This window comes from Myodes glareolus, chromosome 6 (assembly GCF_982192425.1).
Source record: "Myodes glareolus chromosome 6, mMyoGla1.1, whole genome shotgun sequence".
NCBI classification, from domain to species: domain Eukaryota; kingdom Metazoa; phylum Chordata; class Mammalia; order Rodentia; family Cricetidae; genus Myodes; species Myodes glareolus.
The window spans coordinates 61,237,604-61,252,136 of record NC_142031.1 but is presented as its reverse complement, the minus strand read 5'-3'; the positions used below and the strand labels follow the sequence as shown (position 1 = coordinate 61,252,136).

General features: G+C 39.4%; 1 protein-coding gene across 4 annotated transcripts in view; it reads left to right on the top strand.

Annotated features, from left to right (window-relative positions):
• The window catches only part of Nbas (NBAS subunit of NRZ tethering complex), a 305,952-nt gene that overhangs the window by 149,088 nt on the left and 142,331 nt on the right, over positions 1–14,533 (top strand). For all 4 annotated transcript variants that reach the window (XM_087907244.1, XM_087907242.1, XM_087907243.1 and 1 more), the window contains exons 33-35: positions 6,085–6,198; positions 11,931–12,088; positions 12,836–12,922. In XM_087907244.1, coding sequence (XP_087763370.1) covers positions 6,085–6,198; positions 11,931–12,088; positions 12,836–12,922 — 359 coding nt within the window. The remainder of the gene's footprint in view (positions 1–6,084; positions 6,199–11,930; positions 12,089–12,835; positions 12,923–14,533) is intronic.

The window sequence follows — 14,533 nt, the reverse complement described above, 5'->3', positions numbered from 1 at the left end:
ATCTGCTACCCACTCGGAAAGGTCTTGGGACCTGGCTCCTCTGTGAGGCATATTGGGCCCCCTGGGAGAAAATTGAATGTAGACTCAGAAAAATGGTTTGATCCTGAGTGTGTGTGTGTGTGTGTGTGTGTGTGTGTGTGCATGTGTGCATGTGTGCATGCGCGCCTGCGTGCTATAAGTTTGCAAGCTTTATTTGTCCAGAGCGCGCACCTCTAGGAAACAGGAAAGCTGTCCCTTTTGTTTACCCAGAGTCTAGTAATAAGAGAACCAACTGAGTGCATGCATAGCAAAGCTCTTCGAACATGAAGGATGGATTTCATAAGGGCCCAGCTCTTTCAGATGTCCTTGCGTCACCTCTGCACCTGTTAGGATAATGTCTTGCTTTGAATGTCACATATAATGAATGGACCTGGCAACCTTCAAACGGTTGTATGAGGAGAGCATTCCTCCTAAGGATACTGTAGAAGCGTGTGGAGATGCATGGTACTTGGACCTATTTTCCTTATTGCAGCTAATTTAGTCTAAAACTTCAGATCATCTCAGATTGGCCACACTTCACTTCCCAAATGTTAACATGCTGTCTGTTGTATGATATTCCAACTTGGAGCAGTCTCATTGAAACATAAGACTAAAGTAGAAAGTTTGTTCAACAAATTGATCTTGTGAGCCTTGTGCGTTTACACAAGAGTTGCTATCAGGTACAGATTTAGTGTCTTTTCTGCCTTAACCCAGCCCCTCCCCAGTGACCGCAGCTTTTACATTTTGAAGTGTGATTTTAGAACTACAGTGACGTTTCCCTTTTTCAGCTTCACAGGCTGATGACTCGTTCTTACTATGCTCAATAAATCCAAACCTTTCACCTTTTCCTTAAAGCTTGCCCTTTATGGCTTCATTTTGTTTCTGGCATACCCAAATGGCAACCATTTTCATTTTTGCACTTTAGGACCCCACTAAGTAACTAATGGATACACGAACACAAGCCCTGTGTATTGTGACAGTGGGACTGATAACCGAAATGGTGCAGAGTGACTGGAGACCAGCTTACTTAGACGTGTCTTATAGTACTGTGGATACAGCCATGACTCTTGTCTTGAGTACAAAGCATGGGGCAGTGCTCAATTCCTTCATGTTACTCAAAACTTGCAGAAATAAACTATGGGAACAGGAGAGTCATAAATAACCAAGACTCATTGTTGGGGGAGGGGAGTTCAGCCCCTTACTTGAAGGGAGCATATAGCTATTAGGAGACATATTTTATGTTGTATTTCAGTACTCAGAGCTGTTTGTTGTGGAACTATTAATGTTCTTCAGACAAGCCATGGAAGGAATAGTCTTGTTATGCCTCTCATCTAATCTTTAGCCTCTCGAGGTCAGAATGACACACATGAGCAAGCACCACAGCCATGAATGGTTTCTTTTATCACCTTTCATGAGCCCCCACACTCCTGGCTCTTGTCTCTGAGAATATACTTGCTTAAGAACATTTTCTAGGACTGCTCTTAACCATATTGAGTTTTGGATTACCTGATCAACTTTTAACTTTCAACTAAATAACTTTGGACTTCATGATTGCTATTTGGCCATTCTTCACATAAAATTTATCAACAATGATGATTTCAATTTTATTCTTTAATATTTCATACAGCTTCTTTTAATTTTTTTTAATTTTAATTTTTTTAAAATTCTTTAAAATTTATCTCTGATCCTTGTTACTGTGTGCTTTATAGGCAGAGAGGTGAATCTCATTTTGAAAGTGAAGACATAGGATTAGAGAAATCACAGTTTGTTTTTTAGCCAGGCAGTTGCCTTTCTACCTTCTGCTGTTATCTCTGTGTATACTCTTTCTGATGTTGTGTGATGACTATCAGTGGCCTCTGTGTGTTTCATCTCCTTCATAACACTTTTATAAATGTATGACTCTTTGTGCAGAAATCATCAGATATGAGGTTTATTGATCTTAGATAAGAGAAAATAATGTGTAAAGGTATTGACACATGTAGATATACATATTTCCTGGGGAGGCTGAGACAGCAAGGTTGCATTTTGGAGCTCAGTTTATACTGCATATTGAGACCCTGTCCATTTAAAAACATCTATAAAAAGAGAAGTAATAGGTGAAATCCCTTTTTTTATTACTGCTGCTTCTACCAGAGAAGTAAAGCAAATATAGCATGAGAGACAGCTGTACAAGATTTGCTTCTGCTACCATTAGGTGGGTTGGTTGAGTCAGAAATTCCCATGGCTGGGTGAGAAGATTAGGACCTAGTCTGGTTCCACAGGTACGGCCTAAGACTGCTCTGCATAGGAGCCTTTCAACCTCACCCATCCTATCCCTTTCATCTGTGAATCTTTTTCCTGTGTCTCTATCTGCCTCCTAAGATTATCCAGGATTAACCTTTTCACTTAGCTGCTAGGGGCTTGCACATTGTCTTCAATAATGAGTTTAGTGTTTAGAGCCTAGTCAGGACACATGAGAAAAAATGCACTTGACTCTTTCACTATTGTACATATTGTGCACAAGTGCAAGCATTTCAAGAGTGTTAGGTAGGGAATGTGTTTACATTAAACATAGTATGTGCATTTCCTTGTGTGTATATATGGTTAGTCACGAGTAAGTCTCTGAAAATTGAGAAGTCAAGGAGTGTATGACAGTTTAACAGAGAATGTCTGGGCAGGCTTCCTTCAAGAGGAAGGTGAGGGAGGCTCTTTCTTTGTGTCTGTGGGTGTGTTGTGTTCAAGAGGCTGCCCTGTGGTTTGTTTCTTGCTGGGGCGCCTCCTGTTGTTCACCTTCCATACGTTTTCTTTTAGTTAAGTTGCCTTTTCACAGGAAGTATTCTCCAGAATTATTAAATTAGAGGGAAGATTGTTTTTCCTTTTCTAAGTAAAAAATAGAGTGTGTTATTACCCATATGGATGTAAGTTTGAGTGAGTTAGTTTATATTGTATTTAAAGTGAACTATTGTGTCATTACTTGTTGATCTATGCTTTCTTTCATGCTGCTACCTTTTAAGGACAGCTAAGGCAAAAATGTCATGTGGCTTACCTAGTTTGGGGGGTGGTGGTGGTGAAGTTACATTATAACAGTGCCTTTGACATTTATAAGTGGCATAACACTTTTTTATTAAATGAAATTTATAATCTAGGTTTTTATAATTACCTTGGCTTGGACCATGCTAACTTCCTGGTTATCATTATAGTAGCAGTGTATACTCAGTTGAATTGAACATATGATTTTTAAAACAATAGAAGCATTTCATTAATATATTAGAAATAATTTCCTTGCCATTCTTGACATACTTATGCATGCATTGCTGAGATATGTGCATGCTGTTTTAAAAAGGTCTTAATATTGGCTAAAATGTTGAGGGAGACTATTCCAGACTATTTATTTAGATTTCGGTTTGCTACACTGAGGACTTTGTAGTAGGAAACTTTATGGGCTTGTTAAAAGCTAAATGGAGATGCCTTAAAATTATAATCAGTTTATTTCAGCAGATAACCTTATGAATCAGGTAGAATCAAACTTGGATTGGTTCAGAGTCCTGTAGACTAAAAGGAAAACTTTTAAGGTGTTTAAGAAAACAAGCAAATATATACTTATATATGTATATATATATTGAAGTGGAAACCTCCTACTTAGAGGCTCACTAGAAGCTCTGTTTCCTGGCCTTGATAAGTAGAGCCCTAGAATGGAGGCTCAGCTCTGAGGATATCCACATACTAGGTCTGGCCACCTGTCCCCAAACCAAAAGGAGTAAAGGTGAAAAGTTGGAAAAGCATTTTATTCACTGTAGCTAAACTGATGCTATAAAGAGGACTAATGATGCTCCTTCAGTCTTCCAGGGAAACATCCAGAGCGCCTACATTCTACAGGGAAGGGAGTGGAGTCGGGCTCTGGCCTGTTGGTCATTATCTTATGACTGATCCAGGCCTTGTTTCAGTGCCACAGTCACAGTTGCTTGGGGATGGAACCTTCTCCATCCAGCTGTTTATCCATTAGACCCTTGTTTCTGGAATCTGAGGTGACTGAAGGACAAAATGACTTCGAGTGAAAGAAATGAATGCAGTGGAGACAGAGAGGCCAGCGTTTATCAAGCTTTTAGGCTCTTTCTGGACGTTTGCGGGCCCAGGAAAGAGTCAGTGCTTTTAACAAAAACCCACCCTCTAAGTCCTTGTGAGTATTACTGGATAGGTAGTGGTCTCTGATGGTCTCAGCTAAAGTTTTTCATTTTCTGAGCACTTTCTCCTCAGATGTTTATGTCTCAGGCATTCTTTTCAAATACAAGGAATGTATCATACATTTTTATAAAGATGAATTCAAAACAAATCCCTCCAGTGTAGTCCCTGTAATCATTGAGTGCTGGGTCCCTTCTGACATTAAATGTTCAACGCTGAAAAAGAGGTCTTCTTATTAAAAGTCTGGGTCTGCACTGTTCCACAGTTCTTCAAAGTTTATATCAGCAAATTCAGGTAGGTGCGAGATAGGAAATGGGTGTCCACTGAGCACAAAGTAAAGAAGAATTAAGATGTCAAGTTCATAGTGAACACAGTGGTTCTCATGACTAAACAGTCTTGAAGAAAGTGCTCTGAGAGGGTGCTGTGCACTCAGAATGATGAGCGGTCAGTGTTCTGATGCCCAGACTGACTGTGTTCTAGTAACAGCTCTCAGGTCTTGTAGGGCTTCCAGACATGTCTGTTTCTACAGAAGCCATCTTAAACACTGGAGACCATACACAGCTCAGTAGGGAATTGAAATCTTTAAACTCTGATGGATATGTGTTGTACCACAATAGCTAATTGTGTGTAGGGTCCTGTGCATTCAGACATCTTCAAATAGTATGTTGCAGTACCAATTCAGTCTTACTGTTGTACCAATTTATTGAAACACAAGGAATGTGTTTTTCTTTTTTTAATACTTTGTTCAGTAACCCTGTATTCATTAAGTCACAGAATACCATGAAGGCCACACACAATTCTGAGGTAGTAACTATAGTAGTTGGGCATAAAACTTTGTTTAGCATTTTCTGATTTTTGAGAATCCCAATAGTCTCAATTTCCTTGGCAATTTTTAACTGAATGGTTCTATTGTAGCTCTGTCGCATTTTACTGCTTTCCGTTCAAGCAGTCAAGGTGCTGGAGTTTTCTCCTGCTATTGGCTTCTTAATGACAGACAGAAATACAAATACTAGTGTGTTCTTTGTGTGTGTGTGTTTTCGCATGGGTCAGTGTGTTGTGTGTGTGTACATGTGAATCTCTCTCTCTCTCTCTTTCATGTGTGTGTGTGTGTGTGTGTGTGTGTGTGTGAGTGAGATTACCAAGAACACCCATCAAGAGTAAGAGAGGATTCCTCTCTCTGAACCAAACAGGATATATTTCTTTTTTAAGAGTCCAGAATGGTCAAATATTAGCAGAGGAGAAATGAACATATGAGATGAGGCACTATAGTATATCCATAGTGGGGATTCTGGCTTACCTTGTTGGTGAGGACTTTACTGAGACTGAAGTGTGGAGGGCAAGCACAGAGTTATGGTTTAGAAATGCTCACAGATTGTTCAAAGATTTGATTGGTGGTGATTGTCTGGTTTAGAGACAAGTCAGCAGTTCTCCATCAATTTTGGACAGTCTTTGTTTGAGTTTTACATTTTATTTATTGTGTGTGGCATGAGAGCAGATGTCAAATACAGCTTGGGTGAGCTAGTTTCCTCCATCATGTGGGTCCTGGTGATTGACCTGAGGTCGTAAGGACTCATTTAATAACCTGTTTTTGGAATATAGACATTTTCCTTAGTAAAGGAAAGATCAAGTCCTTTGTAGGACTGTAGTCTATCCTTTGTGTGTGTGTGTGTGTGTGTGTATGCGCGTGCGTGTGTGTGTCTGAGAGAGAGAGAGAGAGTTGGCTTCAGAGACTGAGGAAGACTTCAGTGCACAATAAGTAGATAAGAAGGTAAAAACTATAATAACCTTTATCCTCCAATCACTAAAAATCAATTTAATCCTTTTTGCTTGTGCATTTGATACACACTGTTACTGAACTCGATCAGTTGAGGCTGATCTAATCATCATGTCGTCTGCATCTGTTTACAGGGGAAGACTCAGAAGAAAGACGTGGCCAGGTTCTGATCCTGTTAGTAGAACAAGCCCTACATGTCCAGGACTACAAAGCAGCCAGTATGTACTGTCAGGATCTGATGGCCGCAGGTGAGTAGATAGCTTTGCTCGCATCCTTTCTGCATGATAAATAATGGAAATGGGTTCTTCTGAAATTTGTCAGCCTGATTGGTAAGCCAGGCACATGTTTGTTTGATTTTGTTATGCCCAGATCATGGTGTCTTCCCCAAAATCAACTATGAGACCAAGTCCTATATGTAATAGCAAAGAACCTTTATTCTTATGTAAGTTTGCAAACTCAGGCTCTCCAAGTCTTCAGCATACTGGAAGTGATCAGAGAGCCCCAAACTCAGTTGGGGTTGGGTTTTGTAATAGCAAGGATAGTGGTGAAGGATTTCTGCGGTTCAGGATCCCTGATTTGTAGATGGAGGCTGCTTGTTTGTTTCCTGGCTGCCCAGACCCAAATAATCACACAGAAACTGTATTAATTACAACACTGTTTGGCCAATAGCTTAGGTAATTTTTAGCTAACTCTTACATCTTAAATGAACCCGTTTGTATTAATCTGTGTATTGCCATGAGGCTGTAGCCTACCTTTAAGGGTTTGGCTGGTGGATGGAATCTTTCTTCTTCAGTGACTATTTGGTGTCTCCTTGACTCTGCCTACTTTATCTTTATATCTCTCCTCTCTATATATTTATATTTCTGTTTGAGTTTCCCATCTGGCTTTGCTCTGCTAAGCCATTGGTCAAAACAGCTTCTTTAATAACCAATGATAATAAAACATATTCACAGTATACATCATCTCTTCTTTTCTGTCTAAAAAAGGAAGGTCTTAACTTTAACATAGTAACATTACATATATAAAATGGGTATCAAGCAAGAATTACAGTTCTAATATTTATATAAACTTTATCTTTTATTATAACTAAAGAAAACTATATCTATTCTTCAACTCCATCAAAGACCCCAGAAGGATATAATATTACCTAAGTTAACAGGAAGTACATTGTAAACAACTTCCAAAACTCTAGAATTTACAGAGACATCTAACTGTTTGGACAGTCACCCAAAATTCTTCTGTAACAATGGGGCATTCATCTTCAGCCTACAGGCCCATAGTATCTGGCAGACTTTTCCATGAATCAGGAAATTTGAAAGACAATTTTACCTCTATTGGCAGTTTGTTAGTCACTTCTTCTGTATCATGCAGAATGTCTGGCAGACTCTTTTATGAAGCAGGAACCCTAAAGGACCGTCTCACTTTTAGGCAAGTTCAGCAGTCATTTTTCTGCATGTCCAGTTCATACAACATAACATCAAGCATTCTAGGCAAGAGCAGTTTCTTGCCCAAAATGGCTAAACAGCTCAATAAGGAGCCTGTTCGATGCCTGTCATCCTCTTGAAGTAGATTGGTGCTGCCAGAAGCAGATAAGTCTCATTGTCATGAAAAGTCCTAAGTTCTTAAAATATTTTAAATGCCATATTCTGTTAGTCTTTGAAAGGTTTGAGGGATACCTATCCATCTGAAATATATCTCTGTATGTCTAGAAAACTTAACTAACATGACTACAAGCTTGACTATTATAGATGACTATTTATTAGTCTGTAATTCTTAATTATACATTACATTTTTGAATGATCTGTATAAGCACAATACCTTAATCAAGAGCAGAAAATACATATAGCAAAATTGACCTTAAATTTGTATCAATAAATCAAAGTCCATACCAATCCAAAATATTCATCTCTATATCATATCCCCCTTTAAATGTAAACAAACATTTATAAATAATTGCACATTGTTCTCTATACTACTTCCTGCTGATTGGGGGTGCTGTTAATCAGGTCTTTCATGGGGTATCTTGTGTGGTAGGTCCATCTCAGCCAACATTCCTGAAGCTGTCATGGATGTTGGACCATCTGGGCCATCGCTTCAGGGGGTCTTGTTTGATCAAACCATATTGCCTGGAAAGGAATCCTCAGCTTTCTATACTTTGTGGAACCAAAAGCAGAATCTTTTTTCCAAAGTAACATATCCTTAGACCCAAATTTTGAAGTCAAGATACCTTTAAAATATATATGTTGGTTTAGCTTAGCAGCCTGTACAATGAAATGTCTCTCTGTACTTAGCTCATTCACAGTCAAAAATTAAAAAAAAACACAATAATATACATAATCCAGAATCTCTGTGTATTTTCCATCTTACGTGGCGTGTTTTTCTTTACTCCTTTAATCTATGACTGTCTGTACTGTGTTTTTTAAAGACTTTGTTTTATTTTTAAAAACTATTTTTATAACTGTCTGTACTGATTTTCTTCTCTCAAGCCTATGTACGTTTTTTAAAAACACACTGTGACCTGTTCAGAGATTTATTTCTGTTTGAATCTGTCTTTTTAAAGTATCTGTAATCATTTTCAGGTCAGGAGTGCTTTTAAAATTGTAAGCAGCTAGTCTCAGTGACCCTGGATGCTGGCTCCACCTCTTTCAGCCTTTCAATATGGTACCGTTGTGGTTACCTCTGGGACTACTAGGTGGGAACCATCCTCACCACCTCAACTTTAGGTTGCAGTTGGCCCATGCTGCCACTAACTTGCAGCACGCTGCCCTCAAACCTCATTTAAGTGCTCAGCCTCCTGAAAGAGCCAGAGCTGTTCATGTAACTAGCATGAACCAGGAAACCTTCTTAAAGGAGCTGCACAGTTTTTGCTGCTACTGCTGAGTCAGGAAGCCTTCTCTTATAGTAATTGTGCCTCTATTTGCTTCTAGAAAACCGAGCCCACCTGAGAAATTGCTATTACTATGAAGCTGTGCTTAACTATGCTTTGTGTGTGTGTGTGTGTGTGTGTGTGTGTCTAGAATTTTCTTCCAAGCTCTCTCAGGTTTTATGTGGATGTAGTTGGCCCATGTTGTGTACCATTGTATAGGTAGAGACTGCTTGTTTGTCTCCCAGCTGCTCAAACCCGAATAACCAGACATAAACTCTTACATCTTAAATTCACTGATTTTTCTTTCTCTTTTTCTTTTTCTTTTTTTTTGCTTTTTTGTTTTTTTCGAGACAGGGTTTCTCTGTGGCTTTGGAGCCTGTCCTGGAACTAGCTCTTGTAGACCAGGCTGGTCTCGAACTCACAAAGATCCGCCTGTCTCTGCCTCCCGAGTGCTGGGATTAAAGGCAAGGCGTGTGCCACCACCGCCCGGCTCACCCATTTTTCTTAATCTGTGAATTACCATGAGGCTGTTGTTTACCAGCAAGATTCTGGCTGACAGCTGGTGTCTTTCTCCTTTGGCAGCTATATTATGTCTCCTTGACTCTGCCTACTTTATGTGTCTCTGTTCAGATTTTCCGCCTGGCTTTCTCTGCTAAGCCATTGGCCAAAACAGATTTTTAATACCAATGGAAATAAAACATATTCACAGAATGCAGAGGGGAAATCCTACATCACTGATTGGCTTACATTTGTCTATGTGTGTCCTGGGGAAAAGCAATGGGTGGGTGCTGGCAGGTGATTCCCATCTACAATGGTTTGAATCTTAGGAATTTCCTGTTCCTTGGTGGTACCTGGGTAGTCTCAGTTATTGTCTTTCTTGGAATCATGTATTGTCTTAGGGTAAACTACTGAGACTTGGGCTTTTATTGAGCTTGCATTGGCTGGGTCCTACAGAAATTATTTTATAAACAGCAAGCATGTATGCTGTGTATTTATAGATTAATATCAATATTTTAATGGGCTCAGATATAGTAGATTATTTTTGATTTTGTTTACTTTACATTCCCTGTCTAGAATATGCTCATCATTTTAGGGACAATAGTACTTGAAACATTTTAATGCTATTTTTTATATTATACAAAATAAAATTTGAAAGCATAGCTACAATTTGCTAGAAAGTCAGTATTTCTATATCTTAATGTAAAAAAAACAAAAAACAAAAAACCACACACTGTGACCTGTTCAGTTGGGAAGGTGTTTGGCCTAAATATTTTCTAAATTGAATTTAAAGTTTCTGTCGCGAAAGAATACTGAGACTTTATTGAGGAATAATTTCTCATCCAAAGCATACATTCCTCACTGGAAGAAAGCACAGTACCCTCTATCATGAACCTTCCATGGGAAAACTTTTGTACTTCAGTAGGGCAGTGAGTGCAGCATGCTATACTGTGGTAAGTCCCACACTGCTCACTCAGCATTCCTGCACTTATTTGTTGTTGGGGATTCACTCTGGGTTCCTTGCGTCTAGTGATCTCCAGCCCTGTGTCTGTACTGCGCCTCTTAGTGCCTGGTAACTGTCAGGAAGGCTGTTTAGGATTCCTGTGTGAGAGAAAGTAGACCCAGTTCCTCACACATCATGGACAGATGGGCGTTACATCTTATGAACTGACTGAAGTTGGTTATTTGATGGAAAATGAAAAGAAGAGAGGTTCGCGGAGAGGAAGCATTTCTGAGTTGTTTTAGGAAGGTCTTTGAAGGCTGTCCAGGGGAGCGGGCAGAAGGTGACAATGTTTGATTTGCTGTTAAGGATGTGGATCATACTCAGCCTTCAAGAGTTTCGGAAACCTGAGCTGTGAGGGCCAGAATGAGACCTGGCCTAAAACACAGCTCTTGGGAGTCTGGGTAAAGTTCTGGTCAAGAACATGATCTTTGACAAGAAATATACAAATAGTTTTATACTCTGGAAGTCAATACAGAACATCCTAACCTTATCATTGGAAAGAATTTTCAATGCTGGGAAGTGGCAGAGCACACCTTTAATCCCAGCAGATTAAAGGGGACAGAGGCAGGCAGATTTCTGTGAGTTCAAGGCCAGCCTGGTCTACAGAATGAGTTCAGGGACAGCCAGGGTTACACAGATAAACCCTGTTTTGAAAAACCAAAACCAAACCAAACCAAACCAAAAACAAAAACAAACAAGCAAACAAACAAAAAAAGATGGCATGAAAACCTGCATTCTTTACAGTTAGTTGTTAAATGTTGCTACATGAAATTCAGAGTCATTCTTTTCTATGCAAATGTTATTGTATCCAAAATTACTTTTAGAACTCTTCATATTAATTTTATTTCTATAGGGTTAATTCCAGAATTATTTTTTAGTGTACATATTTAGAGACATGTTCCTGGGTGGATGCCTTTAATCCTTAGAGCAAAATCTTCAGTCAGCCCGGAGTACCTTCAAATGAGAATAAGTGCATTTGAGGAATTCGAAATGTGAGATTATTGTAGAAAAACATTTACTGGGACTTTTGCTAGTTCCATTTGGCCCCGACCTTACATGTCTGTCTTCTATGAAGTGGGTGTTTCTATGTGAGTACCTGCTTTAATTCTCTTTATAACAGTCTGCAAATTCTGTTGTACTTTCGAGTACAAATGTGCTTTAGTCCTTTCAGCAACTCTAGAGAAAAAGGGTTGCTATTATTGTTTCTTTGTAGTGGTAATGGAAGGTGTAGTACTGGAGCTTTTTCCAGTTCACGGAAATGCCAAGTAGTTTTGCAATGTCAAACTCTTGGTATTTTGAATTCAGAATCCACCTTTCTATTGAACATTAAGTTCCGTGAATAATTTGCATTTATTTATCACTTCTGAAATTTAAAGAGTTCTGTCTAAAACTCTTGTCTCGAGTAGCCCTGAATTTTGTGGATAATGAATCAGTCAAATCTTTTTTTTTCTAGCTTTGATATTCATGTACATTGCGTTGTTAATGACTGCTTTGTTGCCTTTGTACCACAAGCCCAAGTTAGGACTCTGCTGGACCCCTCGCCTTTGCTCACATTACTCTTCCTTGCTGCAAATCACGTTTTCTTCTTTTTTTCCTCTTTGCTAATTTTTCAGGATATTCTGAAAGTTGGGCTGTTTGCAGCCAGTTGGGCCAATCAGAAGGCTTCCAGGACCTGGCCACTCGTCAGGAGCTCATGGCTTTTGCTTTGACACATTGTCCTCCCAGCAACATTGAACTGCTTTTGGCAGCTAGCAGCTCTCTTCAAACAGAGGTAAGTGATCACAAATACACTAAATCAGACGTATGTGAGATTTATTTTGTTGAGTATATGTATGTGAGGCATGGGGTCATTGTTGTTTGTTTTTGTAGTATACGGATGTTCTAGAAAAATCACAGTTGTCACCCAAAAGGAATTTGAAAACCTGAGGATATTAAAGTGTTGTTGGCTTTATTATAGTAAGGAAGAAAGGGTGTAAGAGGTTTGAGTAAAACTACAAGTAAGTTAGGAAATAAATAATTGAAAAATGAAGGAAATGTAGAATAAAATAGATGGGAAACGATCTCGTGAACTGTGTCTGAAACCGTGCTTAGTTAAACCTTTTAGTTAAAGCAACTGTTATATATTCCTTCTGGTGTCCTTGAGAAATCAAAAGTGGAAATTGGCCTTGGAGAGATGCTAAATTCCCTAAAATCATACTAAGTTGGGTGAAGACCCTTCTCTATGAGAAACAGCTGGCAGAGGGAGGGCACAGTGAACCTTCCATTTCATGCCATAGACATCCATCAGCGGCAGGCTTCTCACAGACCATTCCCATTCCTGGAACTGTCCCTTTCTTGTGCAACTCTTCCCAAACTTCTGATTTGTTTTGCTTGTTTGGGCAACAGTTTGTTGCTCAAAACTGTAGATTATCAAATAGCACCCCCACTCCTTGAGAAAGAACCTATTACTTCTTAAATTTCAAGTCTACAATGTGAAAAGAAGGAAACTAAAACAAAAATGCAATGTTTTTTGTTTCAGATTCTTTATCAAAGAGTGAATTTCCAGATCCATCCAGAAGGAGAAAATATTAGTGTCTCACCCTTAGCTGGTAAAGTTCTTCAAGAGGTACGCCAAAAAGTGTGTAAGGAGTGTGTTTGAAGGAATGCAATGAGAGTGGGCAGGTGTGTGCGTGTATTATTTCTCAGTGTGTGAAAGACTATTGTACTATTTCTCAGTTGTGTGTGTTGTGTGAAAGGCAACATTCACACTGAAAATGAGTCAAAAGTGTCCTGCTCACAACTTAACAATGAAAGCTACCAAAACCCCCTATGGAGATGAAGAAATAGCATGTATCCAATTTCCTACAGCTCTCCCAGTTTAGCTTCTGCCCTGCTGTCTGCTCTCAGAGACCCTCGTGGTCCTGCTGAGCTCTAGAAACTCATCCTCGTGCAGATGAGTAGTCACCTGGTGTGCTGTTTCTAGAAGCTGTGTTTCCTTCAGAGTCAAAGCAGCTCGAATTGGAGCCAGTGGCCACTCAACTGTGTGTATAGTAGAAGTCATCTCTTGGGTCCAGTTGAAGACTTAACTCTGTTGATTATTGAAGACTTGACTCTGTTGATTCTCCATATCCGCCCACCTGACTTGTCTAGGAACATCCATTCTGTGGTCTCCGTAGCCATCTCCTGTTGGTGCTTTTAATACTGTGTGAGGCATGGCAGACCCATCATCATTCTCTGCGTAGGTTCTGTCACACATCTTCCCTTCCTACCCTTCTTGTTTGTGCTCCGAATTTGAGCCCTTTCTTCTAAAATATTTTCTTTCTATTACTTTTCTGGACTCCTCTCACAGTTTTTTCCACCGTGTTCCATATACTTATGAAACATTTTTCTGTTCTTCACATTTTTCTGTTATATCACTTTACAGTAGATGCGGTATTGTGTTTGGCCAGTAAAGATGATGTTATGTCTTTACACCTTCTTCCCCGTGTGTGGTCAGTGGATGCCTAGTGTTTGCTAGAGCTCAGTTGGCAATATCCACTGCTTTGTGCTTAGTCTGTGACTATCAGAAATGAGGAGGTAAATAAAGAATATAAAGTCTAACGTGGTGGCTCCTCAGGTCTTGCCATGGTTTGATCAGCATGGGAGGGTTTTCATTTTTCTGTTTCCTGTAGAATCAGACCATTTCTCTGCTGAGTGCAGCTCCCCGGGCTTGTTCTGAATCCCCATCCTCCTTTAAGACAGATTGAAAGCCTTTTGTGACTGTGGGGTTTCCTGGTTTCTGGGATTAAGATGAATTAGAAAGTGTCAGCCTGGCCTCATAGTGACTTCTTTGAATTAAGTGATGCTGTGTTGCCACAAGTGTGCACACACTGCTCCGGTAGACTGTTGTTGGCAATGAAGCCAGCCATAACGGTCCTCTGTGTCTACTTAGACAGGAAAGGCGTCCTCCCAAAGTGATTATTTTTTCCTTAAAAGCTTTTCTGTCTTCCTGTTTCCTCTTTTAGCCACTTGTAATAGATCTAGATTTCATGAAGTACTAGTCCAAACCCTCATATAACTTTGATGAATGAAGCACATTTCAGAATACTATAGCTACTATTATCACAGTATAATGTAGTATTTAGTTTTAAGCTGCCATGCATTGCACATTAACAGTAGAGGTAATAACCATATTAAATTATAACTCATAAATGAAGGCAGATTTCATATATAACCTGCCTCATACTTAATACTTCCA